This window comes from Ciconia boyciana, chromosome 1 (genome assembly GCF_034638445.1).
Source record: "Ciconia boyciana chromosome 1, ASM3463844v1, whole genome shotgun sequence".
NCBI classification, from domain to species: Eukaryota; Metazoa; Chordata; class Aves; order Ciconiiformes; family Ciconiidae; genus Ciconia; species Ciconia boyciana.
In genome coordinates, this window is record NC_132934.1 from 209,319,739 (window position 1) to 209,332,022 (window position 12,284).

Here is a 12,284-nt window from a genome sequence, read left to right on the forward strand (position 1 = left end):
TGTCTTTACCGTTGCCTCTTCTTATTCCAATTTCACAGCCATTTTTTTTTTAATATTCACATGCAGCATAGGTCAATCTCATTCTCCCAGCCAGGAAATATCTCCCATCTTTCTTTGTACCAAGGATCGGATGTTAACTGAGAGTAAACTATAGCTACAGTCTTGCCTCTAACTTCCAATCAATAAAGAGATATTAGAAAGTGCTCACACAATAAGGTGAAGATACGCCATTCAAGCCAATAAAAGTGCCTGTCCTAAGATGACAATATGAGTGTATTCATTGCAACTGAGCAAAAGGGAAAAATGCTGATTCAATACTGTCTGCTTGGGATTTGCAGGGTCCAACATCACAGACACGTGTAGCACCTCTGACTGTTGAGCAAAAGCTAAATGCAAGTTACTTGATTGCCTTAAAAGCAGTAGGAAATAATAATAATTGGGGGGTTTTTACCCCCAACAAATCCCCCCATCCCAAGCCTTCACCTCATCTGGGCTAACATCACAGCTTTATTTTCCTTCCTGGCAGCTCCCTCTCCAGACCCCTACCCCTGCACGAATGCCACGCTCACAGGCTCCACATCTCAGCATCCCTAACTCACCAACCTAATTCATCTTGCCAGAGTTCAGGCTTGGACCACAAGCAATTACTGTAACACAGGGGCATTCACTGCTATTATCATAATAATGTATGGCAGGGTATGACAAGTATCCATAGCATATGCATTGTGCATACATCTAACAGGGCTGTGACTCAGTATTTGTGGTACACAGTTTCACCCAGTAATCTCAGTTATGCTTCTGTCACTGATAATAATTCTATGAAGAGTATTTGGCTACCTGGAAGTGAATGCAACAGCCCTAATTACAAATTAGTGAAGGAATAGTACAGCATATGAAAAAGGTAGATGGTTTCTTGACCAGTTCTGACTAGTCACGGCTTCTGGAAATTTATGAATAGAGAAACTGGACTGACAGACAAGGTAGAAAAAGTAGTTTCACAGCTAAGCTGATAGCCAAAGCTAGTTCTGAACAGGACAGAAGATATGCTCTGCTGATGTTTTTGAAAATAATAAATGATTGCTGTAATGTACAACAATGTAGATTTATGGAATTAGTGGCAAAATTCCTGCTGTTCCAGAATCTGTGCTGGGGCAGGACAGGAGGGAGCATTTTGGTTATCAGGCAGTAACCTTCTCCATCAGCAAACACTGACACTGGCCCTCGCCACGCTGTTGCCCTTCAGACATAAGTCTCTACTGAAGCAAATGGGGAATTCAGGTTAAAAACTGATGTTGCATTGAATAAGTGAGGACACAATGGTCCAGTCAAGGCAATGGGAATACTCCTGAAGCTTCTTACTGTGAAAGAGGACAAAAAAGGTCATCACGGAGATCTAAAAAAAGGTTAAAATTTCTATAAGCCATGTTTAAATCTGCTGATTACAAAAAAATGGCATTTAGGAGCAGTATTGTATCTTTTAATGCCATTTTAAAAGAGGTACTTGATACCAGAGACATCCAGCAATCTCAACTGTATTCAGTGCTTCACGAATAAAAAACCACTGCTAGCAGAAATCAGGCCTGTTCAAGAGAGATGATAAAGCTGGATTTATTATTTTATTAATAGCAGCATTACAGTAGCCTCAACTAAGGTGACACAGCTCACACCTTTATCCCCTCCACAGATAACACATACAGAGTAAGGAGGGAATCGTTGCAAGGGAGGGGAGAAGAGACGGGCTGGCTGAGCCCAAATTTTCTCATTGTCAGTGCAATTAGTGGTCTGGCCACTAGACTACACTAACTTAATCTAAAAAGGTTTTATATTCCTCTTCATCCTACCATTTCAGAAGTGATGCTCCTCTTTGTTTATATGTGCCTATGAGTACTTGACTGTGCGTGGATGCCTGTTAATGCCGAGATGCCTGAAAAATCAATAGGTTGCATTTCCAGAGCCTATTTGATCTGAAAACTGTCTACTGTGAATTAATTTCCAGGACAATCACATGCGGTAAGAAAATATTTCCACTTACACAAAAAAAGAAAAACAGTGAGGTTAGGTGATTCACTGAAAGTCAAAAGAAGAGTTCGTGTCACTGCTGGGCTGCAGCTCAGGAGTTAATTGAAAATTTACTCCAGGGAATAAACGTGCACTGGCAAGCAGATGGACTTGACGATTTACATCCTTTCCTCCCTGTTTTTTTGTGGTTTTTTTTTCTCTTTTTTCTTAATTATTACTATTATTATTGTTATTATGACAAGGTCGTTGAGGCAGGAACTTTGTCTACCATGCTGTACAGTGACTAGCAGGCTTCTAGGTCCCACTGTGATTAAGCATGAAACTCCAACACCCATGGTCCTTTGATTTGCTAGCTGCTAACCCTGGGCTCAAACCACTGGAAATATGGTGTCTAGTAAAGAATGAGCCATCCCAAAGCAGAAATTAAAGCTTTTAAAATGCTCAGAAGCTCGATTTTAAACAGTGAGCATATTATAAGGAAGTCATTAAGAGCCACATTTTTAAATAATATTGAGAAGTGAAACAAAAGAGAGTAGATCATTTAGCATGTGTTGATACAACATAAATTACAGAAAGTGGAAGCCAGCTAATGCACTAAGGGAATTACATTGTAAAAATCTCTATTAGTTATGGATAGTTACATATCAGTGACGGATATATTGGGCTGGACTCTGCAACTGTTGGTGTACTCGGCATTTGTACAAACAGCGTTAAAGACCACGGAAGGAAGGGAGCAATTCCTCAAATTCACCTTTGATTGGAGAGCCCTACAATCAATGTTTTTTTCCTCTGCAAGGTCTTCTATGGTCTGGGACAGGTCAGTTGAACTGCAGGGACACTTAAAGGATGAACAGCAGTGAGCATGACATGATCTGCATAGCTCGTTTACATCGCACACAGAGCTGCCAAACAGGGCTCCATGGCCAATGCATGTGCGAGAGATGCCACCAGGCACCCTTCAGAAGGAGCCTCCAGTGGGAGGGAGGTGATCTGCAGCACCCTCAAAATTCAACATATGTTTCCCAGTTTGATCATTATAGCACCTAAAATGCACCCTGGAGGAACACTGCAGGTTAGACTACAAAAACGAAAAAGCTAAAGGCCTCATTTACAAAATGTCAAAGATCTTATTTCAGAGGAAGTTTATTAAGAGTTTAGCGGCATGCACAGCATCAACTGCAGCGTCAGGCAGGTCCCCCAGTAATGCAGCCGACCCTCCACGATGGGGTGGGAACAAAGAGAAGCGGTGGTAAAGAATGAACATATAAAGTTTTCCATTCTTGAAGAACAGACTTAAAAAAAAAAAAAGTAGCATGAAATGCCTGCTACAAGAACAGAGTGACAAATTGACCAAGGTAGTACTAAGTTTAGCTTGCTATTGTTGATCCAAAGACCCTTAGAAATGTCATCAAAAAGTAATTTGTTTAATCTTTTCAAATGGTCCAGCATTTACCTTTAATTATTACACGGTAGAAGGTTTTAAATGCCCCTTGCTTTACAGAACCAATGTATGTGAGTCTTTCTCCTCACCCAATGCAACTTGGGTTTAAACCTGAGAGATGTGCGAGGCTGTAGTAGGGACTAAGTTGCCTCCACTTCCACTCGTTGTCCGTATGACCCTTGCATCACCTACAGTAGAGCAGGAATGTTAATAACTGGATTATTAAGATCACTGAAGTTTGCCTCCCAGAGCAAGCTGTGTTCCCTTGAGATGATATCTGCAGCAAAATCCCAGCAGAACTGAAAAATTCTGGAGTATTTAACAGTCTTTCTTCCTCTGCTGGAAAAAAAGACATGACAAACATGGGCCTTGGAGAACAAGAATTTATCGCAGAGTCCCAAGAGTGCTCTCCTGAATATATAAACCACTGTTCTTTCTCTCTCCTCTCTAGCATACCTTTATTTCTGGGCTGAGAAGAGGCACTGGGTAGCCAGCAGCTATACTGCTTGGCAACCTTCAGGACACAGTGCAGCAGCAGAGCACTGGATTTGGCTCAGTCTGTGAGAGCGAAGACATGTGTGTGGATTTCTTGGGATAAACCAAACAAAAGCATCCATAAAAATCAGCATGTATGGCAGGAGGGTGAAGCACTGTTTTAGCATGGCAGGGCAAACGTGGCATTCAGCCCCAGCAGGATCCTATGCCGGCTGGCTTAGTGAGTGCAAAAGAAAGCAAAGCCCAGCCTACTGAGAAGAGTAGCATTCATATAAATTAAATTCTGACACTCACTAACCTCATATTAGCTTATATAAATATTAATACTACTTCAGCATGAAAATATCCAGTCTCTTTCCAAATCTAGGTGCAGATGTGACAGTTCAGAGACGACTTGCAGAGGCAGAGAATTCCTGCTCTGGAAAGATGTACTGACCTACATATACTACTTCTAAAGACACTAGTGCATCCTGCCTTAAATACTGCCGCAAATAATATTTCGGGAGTGCCAGGGGCCTGCATCTGTTTAAATGGTGCCAGCAAGAGACTAAGCAAGGTGTAACTGGATTTTTCAGACACACCAGCATAATTTTAGAGTAAATTCATTAACATCAATGTGCACAAGAGTGAAATTCCATGTGTTGGCATGTTAGTTAAAATATCTCTTACACTAAACTACGTAAGACTGAAGGGAAACTTATTGGGTTTGTCCAATATATGTGGAACACTAAACAAAATAATGTAATGGTTTGAATTAAAATTCATTGTTTTCTTCAGAGCACAGAAAAGTAATAAATCAGCACAGTAAATTACCCCTGTGCTGTGCTGTGAAATTAACACCCATATACATGAAATAAAAATAAGAATTTACGGCCCTAATCAATCAATTTTTTTTTATTAACTCCATCATCTGATTTATTTACCTTCTTCCACATGCCTCTCACCCCAAAATAACTCACTCGGCTCGGGGCGGCTGTGGCAATCCCATGGGCTCGGCTGGGAGCCGGCCAGCCCAGCTGCTCTGCCAGCAGCTCTGCCTTCCTCCTCCTCCTCCTCGGCCCCATCTCACACCACTCACCAAGGAGCAAAGCCCTGTGACCCTGTGCTCTGCCAAAGCAAGCCTGAGCCCTCCCCAGCACAAAAGTCAGGCTAAGAGGGAAACGTGTGGCTCCCCCAGCAGCCACACCAGGGTTTAGGCTGACCCATGGCTGCTGGAGGTGCCAAGCACCGGGAATGCCTCCATCGCCACTGCGTGTGCAACGCAGCTGGGAAACAAATGCACAGGGGATGCCTTTCCCTGCGGTCATGTAACCCATAGAGTCACTTCAGCTATTTGAAAAACATGCTACCCACCCCCCTCAAAACTGTGCCTTGCAATACCTCTTGCCCGCTACAAAGAAAAAATTCAATTTGCTCTCTTGGACATGCTAAACTTAGGCAGCAGTCTCCACCAGGTCGTAGAACAAGGCTGCCTTGTTCTCCAGCATGAATGATTCACGGTTTCACACGTACTCATGTGCTACATTATTCGCATAGTGCTTGTACCTATGAATATCGGCTCACGAGATAAAAGTGTGGGCCGAGGCACAAACTGATGCTCGGCTGTATTTTAGAAAAAATAATCAAGGTGAGAAAACAAAGACCTTCATGGGAGATTGCCCACACTGCCTTTCCATACCTGGAGAGCTGCACACAGGAGGGCTGCTCATGTTCCTGTCCTCCTCCCCCAGAGCACCCATATAAACCCCAAGCCCACAGGGGAGAGCCCCCGCCACCCACGTGTACTCGTGCTCCCGCAGCAGAGCCAGCCCCCGGCAAGAGCACGAGCTGCCCAGGGTAACTTTGGTGCCAAAGTCTTGCTCGCAGCAGCTGTTTAGCAGCTCTTGGTTCCTGCAGGAGGAGGTTCTTGTAGGAGGAGTTCTTTGGTTCCTGCTCCTCTCTCCAAAACCCATAGAGCAAATTGCAGGTGATAATCCTGAAAGGTCTGAAGACTGCCTTCAAACAGATCCAAATGCACACGATGTATTTGCAGTTCGACAGTACCTAAAATAGCCACCCAGAGCTGTGCCAGTCTATAAAAATGTAGGAAGTGACAGGTTGTCTACTAAAAGGTTTCTTCTACCTACAGACACAGCATACAAGGACTATTGTTGCTTCCACTATCCAGATAATCTATTAAGATTGTAAGATTTGACTGCAATTATGATCTTGTATCAGAATCGGGAACAAAACCTGGACTCCCTATGTCCCTGCTTGGTGCCTTGATCAGATGGCAACACACGTAGTGGTACACGTGCCTCCAGGAATCTGCATGACCTGCATGAGCTATGAAGCGGCTGAAAGTGAGGTCCAGAGGAAGGCAAACAGTCATTGCTGAGCTCCAACGACCACTGAGAAGGAGCACGAGACTGTGCAAAGGCGGAGAGGGACATGCCACGACCAGGGTGCAGCAGCACTTGGGGCATTCCTCTTTGTGCTGGCAAGGACCATCTAAGAAGATGGGATTACCCACCTTGCCCAGGCTGTGCTATGCCCATCAGCGCTGCAGATAACCACGTCATCTGCAGTCAGGGCAGAAATGTCTGAAATACCACCCACCCACCAGACACACACCATAAGCTATGATATACCCTGTGCACTCTCTGCACTTTGTAACAAACCCAACTTAGTCAGTACAACGCACCAAGGTCTAAAAATAAGAAAGAGGGCACAGGAGGCCGGGGCTAGTAATGCCTTATTTTCCAGCAATAGTGGGAGATTTCTTGCTGCAATACAGCCAAGTAATCTTAGGAAGTGATCTATGAACCATGATCCATGATTCTTCTCAGCAGAGGAAGCCAAACTCCTCTCTCCCACCCATCTTCCTGAGCCTCTGAATATTCTGCGCTTAGGGGATACTCATTTCTGACAGCAAATCCAGCGAGAGGCTTAACCCTGAGCACATTAGCAAAGCCCAATCAGTTGGGCATCAGAGTAACTTCTTAGTACCCCAGGAGCATCCACACACTCCAGCCAACTCCCTGTCTGTAGTCGAGGCCAACTTCTGCTGCTTCCCATGAAAGGATGTAAAAAATGTAGGATGCTGTCTTCATGTTGCCTCTCAGCACCTGATTACTCACAGGAGAGAGATGTCAGTTTTCTGGCACTGTTTAAACTTCCAAAGTGACACAAAATAAAAGATCCCCGTTCTCACAAATGACTGCTCTCCCCCGACAGCAGGAGCACGCTCACTCAACCCACGTATGCGGCAATCACCGCATATTTGGGTTCACGTTAAACCTTTTCATCTTGATTATACAGCATGCTGTCACATTCAGGGCTGCTGTGCAAAGCGCTACGTGAGTCATTGCTGTGCTGAATCTCAGCGAGCATATGGGACCGGCATGCTATGAACCTCTTCTGTGTGTGCAGAAGTTGCCTGTATAAAACAACCGGAGTGTAAATTGCTGTCTTAGAAAAACTAGTGTACTGCAGGGTGATGGCTGAAAGGAGCCTGGCCAGAGATCCCCAGGGGAACTCTCTAGGAAAATCCATTATGCTTTTATTCCTTGGACATCAGCATCCCACCAGGACAAAGCCTCCCGATGTTTGAGGCCAGGCAGGCAGAGCTCACCACATGTTGATACTTCCCAAAGGAGGACAAAATCCTTGTGTTCAAAATTATAAACCTCCCTTTTGGGACACGGCATCTCCGTGTACACACACTCTGTCAGCCCCATCATTTTAAAAGGCAAAAACAAACTAAAAGAGGCCACCTTACCCGGCTATCACTGCTCTGGGTTTGGCACCGAGGTGGATGGAGGCAGATGGTTTATCCCCTCCATGACAAATCACAGCCAGCCACCAGCCAGGATGCTCACTGAACGCAACGAGGGCCCTTTGGGAGTTGCCCAAGCAGCAACATTACTCATCCTGAAGCCTTTAAGTTCTCAGACAGCAATTTCCACAGTGCAAAATGAAGATGAACCATCTTCAGTGTTAACTGTGAGAATGAAGATCTCCTTGTTAGGGAAAGGATCCCTGCCCACTCCTCCAGCGGGACGAAGAGCCACCCCAGAGGGTGTGCTACCAGGCTAGGGTGCTGCGGGGCTGCAGCACGCCTGGCTCCAGTCCTCGTCATGGGCTCACCCTGGCTGCTGTGCGGATAAGCAAAGCTGTGCCGAGCAGGTTGCTCTGCGAGAAGAGCCGACGGGAGGGAAGCACAAGCATTAAACACTGCGGAGTCCTAACTCTGCTACTTTGCCCAGATGGGATTGATGAGGTGGGGAGGGGGAGAAGGGATGCAGATGGAAGAGCCATCTTCGGCCATTTCAAGTGTTAAAAATAAGTGAGATAAGTGCCTTAGGGCTCAGCAGATTGAGCACAGAGATTATACATGCTCCATGATTCTTCACCTGGGCTTATGCCTGAAAAGATCCTGACCCCTTCTTATGCCACACATTGCAATAGGATTGCCCAGCCAAATGTTGAAAACCTATTTAGTGAACATCATTTTCCTACACCAAATAAAAATGTTCCCTCTCAGGTCTATTCCTTCTGGCTTTCTAGCTGTTTAGAAAATTGCAGCAGATATAAATAAACCTTTTTTAAAAAAATCAAAACCCCAGAACAAAACCAGGAGCATTACAACCAGCATAAGAGCTGTGTGAATCCTCTGAACTACTTTGATAAAGATCAGCCTATTGCTGCAAAAGACCCCACCAACTCTCTAGCTCCAGACCATGCTGGAGGGTCCCTTGCCAGCCAGATGAGTGAGGCATGGCTGGGTACATGCTGGAGTGAGGGCTGCTTGTGACCAAGCACAGGTAGGCACTCAGCAGAGCATCCATGACCTTGGGCTACGTCTCCTGGAGCAATTTCTTCATCAACCAGGCACCCGGGACACCTGGATCAGCAAAAGCACCAAGGGCAGAGAGATGTGCAGAGCCGATCTGCATGGGCGCAATGCTCCACCGCCAGCCAACAACAGCACTTTAACTTAAAACAACCACCCCCTCTGCAACACTGCACGCACAGGCTACATCCCCAGCTGTTACAAATCGATGCAGACACACAGATTTTTTTTTTTTTTTTAAAACACCAGAGGGACTTTTAGGTCATCTAAACTGTCTTTTTGTATAAAACAAGCTGTAGAATCACATTCATCTACTGTAATGCAGAGCCTAATTACATGTTCTGGACAACCATCATATCACTCACTTCAACAGTGCTACGCCAGCTTACAAAGGATGAAACATTGCTCTGTAAACTGCAACAGCTTGAATCTGCTTCCTAGCATTGCTCTGCAGACTCGGTGTAGCAAAGTCTCATCCCTATAGACACAGGGAAGAGGCAACAGCCAGCAGCTATTTGGTGACCTACAGAAGAGCGATCACTGCAGCAGCACATTTGCAGCATGTCATCTGCCAGTGCACTTGTGTACGGATGCAAAAGAGGATGCTTTAGACACAAACAAGATGCTTTAGACACATAACTAACCAGAAAACAGAGGTTTGGAAAGCAATGCAATGCCAGTGGATCCTGAAGGGGAGCAAGCTGATAAATATTTAAATTGCATTCTCCCACCACCCTAAGGCAGCAGGATTTTGTTACCTGTTTTGGGATTGATTACAAAGAAGTTCTGGGGATTTCCACTTGTAATTCGGTAAGTCAGTTTTTCATTAGTGCTGGAGTCAGGGTCCTGGGCTTGGATCTGAATGACAGATACATCCTTTGGGGAGTTTTCCATGACGGCTGGGTAATAGATAGGTTCAGAGGTGAGAGGGGCGTTGTCATTCACGTCCTCCACTTCAATGTAGACTTCGATGGTAGTGTAGAGTGGGACGACACCATGATCAGTTGCATACACTGTCAACCAGTAGGATTTGGTCGTCTCCCGGTCAAGAATATCTGCTGTGTAGATAACTCCTGCAGAAAAACAGCAAGCAGAGGATCTCAGGAATAGGATCAATGAAACGTCCCACCTATTTGATTTGGCTGTACTACAGAAATGTGTTCTGCATATAACAAATGCTCCACCCTTAGAAAAATTAAAGTTGTGCATAAAATGAAAACAGAAACTTGAATTTGGGCATTGTTTCCTGAACCCTGCTCAACACCTCAATCCTTTGTCCCAAGAAATTCAGGGAGGGAGGTAAAAAGTTGGCTCTTCATAAGTGTCCTAATGTCATAACCAGTTCTTTACTGGGACTGCAGCTGGCAGAGTAACATAAGAAACACCATCATTTTCTGCTGGTGATGTGAACTTGTATAAACCTTGGTAGAGAGGGATATCACTATTGACAATGAATTGCACAAGAGGAAGTGGCTTCTCTTTTCAAGCTCTTGCCAGTGCCCTTGCTAAAGAAGAAAACCTAGGTGGCAGTTTAAAATAAATCCATTCAAGTTCAGAAAATAGATGGTAAATTTAATAATGAGATCACTCATTCCACAATGCCAAAATCCTGGATAACAAGTAATCAAAAGCTCACATAGTAGAAGCTCTTAGACAACTAGTATATCCTCTTTTATCATGGAGGAAGGAAGGGTTTGGCCACTTTACCTAGTGGTGTAAGAAAACATGAGCTGGTTTCCTACCTGGTCCTAAGAAACCACGAGATAAAGTGTGTTTGTGTATAACAGAGCCACAGAGAGGCAGGGCACCTGCCACTCCATCCAAGTACTACCCCCATGCCCACATGGTTCCTCCTATGAAGGACTTCCACCCACCTCATTTATGCCTAAAGTGATTTAGAAATCCATCCTCCTCCTGACATGAACACCATAACTGTGACGACTTTTGTAAAAACAGATATAGGGCCCTTAGACCAGAAACACATCCTAGCGCTATAAGACCTGCTTGTATTTGCATAGTCCAAACCTCCACTGACTTGAGCACTGACCACGAATGCACAGAGGACCAAATACACCAAATACGGGCTTAGGTCTTTTTCTAGTAACATCAGATCCGTATCATTCTTGCTCAGATATATTATTCACCCAACAAAGGTGAGCAACGCAGCACTGGAGGACAAAGGCAGAGTGTATTCTAAATATTCTTGTTCGCACACACAACCATACCAGCATCAAAATAAGCAAATGCACTTTCCCACCACTTCTGCAACACATATACCAAGAACATTTTCCTCTCCTAATAAAGCATTATTAAATCTTGGGTGACACATTAATAGAGTGGATCTCAAGCTTGAGAAATACTAAAAAGGACAGTTTGCAGACCATCAAGTCATGTCATTAGTAGATGGAAACTGGTGGAGAAGTTGCAGGGCAAGACAGGAACACAAGAAACCTGAACTTAGTCTCAGATGTGCTTGATGCTACTTAGAACAACATTATCAGTTAATCATTAAGGAAAGAGGTGCTCTAAGATCAGCACTAATACGGGATGTGTGGGTCTTTTTGGCTTTTGGGTTTTTTAAGTATCAGACTGCACTGAAAGTTTCTATGACAGCCTGAAGTCTTAGAAAAGCTTTAAAGACACTGGAATAGGCAGAGAGGTGTTTCGGGCAGACTTTGGGCACTGCTAAGGAAGGTGCAGGCTCCGTGCTCAGCCACTCTGCAGAGCACGGGCTGCCAAGAAGGGATCCTCCTCACCAGTCCTACCGGGAATCCTTCTTAATGGGGTATGTAAAGTTCAGATGCAATTTATCTGCATTATTCCTCAGCCTCAGTCTTACCAGTTATGCATCAAAATTGGCTTTCTAGATTATACCAGCAATTAATCCCTTTATGACACTGGATTCAGACAAGACCTTTGGTTTAAAAGTTAGCTGCTAAGTCCTTTCCATTTCTTGAAGAGCAGCCATGAAAATGATGGCCCTGTGCTCCTGAGACATCAGAAGAAGGGATGGATTTGATGGCCTGATAGAGCTTCTGATGTCTCACAGTATGAACAGCCCCAGTGCAAGCTACCCCAGACATTTCATAGCAGAACACATTCTATACTGAAGTTTACTGGCAAACATACTAAATTGCTTTTATGAGGGGTAGCAGCAAGAGGCAAATGGCGTAACTTCTGTCCTAAGGGACTACCACCCCTGGCGTAAGACAGAGAACCCCACCAAGTGAGAAGGGATGCTGCCTGTCCCCAGGGAGTCAGGCTGTGGTTCCCAACATCCGCCACCCAACTCTGCTCTGGGCAGGAGGCAGCACAGAACCCACCACACAGTTACAGAGATGCCTGATGTACTTGCACTCGTCTTATAGGACACATCTTTTTTTTAATTTTCTAAATTTTTTTTTCAAGTTTGGGACTTTTTAATTATGTTTTTTAATGCTAGTTTGAACTGACAAGTATTTTCCTACCATTTGATCAACCATATAGAGAGGAAGG

General features: G+C 44.5%; 1 protein-coding gene across 1 annotated transcript in view; it reads right to left on the minus strand.

The window, feature by feature from the left end:
• Positions 1 to 12,284, minus strand: part of FAT3 (FAT atypical cadherin 3) — a 352,171-nt gene that overhangs the window by 220,787 nt on the left and 119,100 nt on the right. Inside the window, exon 3 of the mRNA XM_072850741.1 lies at positions 9,548 to 9,862. Within this exon, the coding sequence (XP_072706842.1) occupies positions 9,548 to 9,862 (315 nt within the window). The remainder of the gene's footprint in view (positions 1 to 9,547; positions 9,863 to 12,284) is intronic.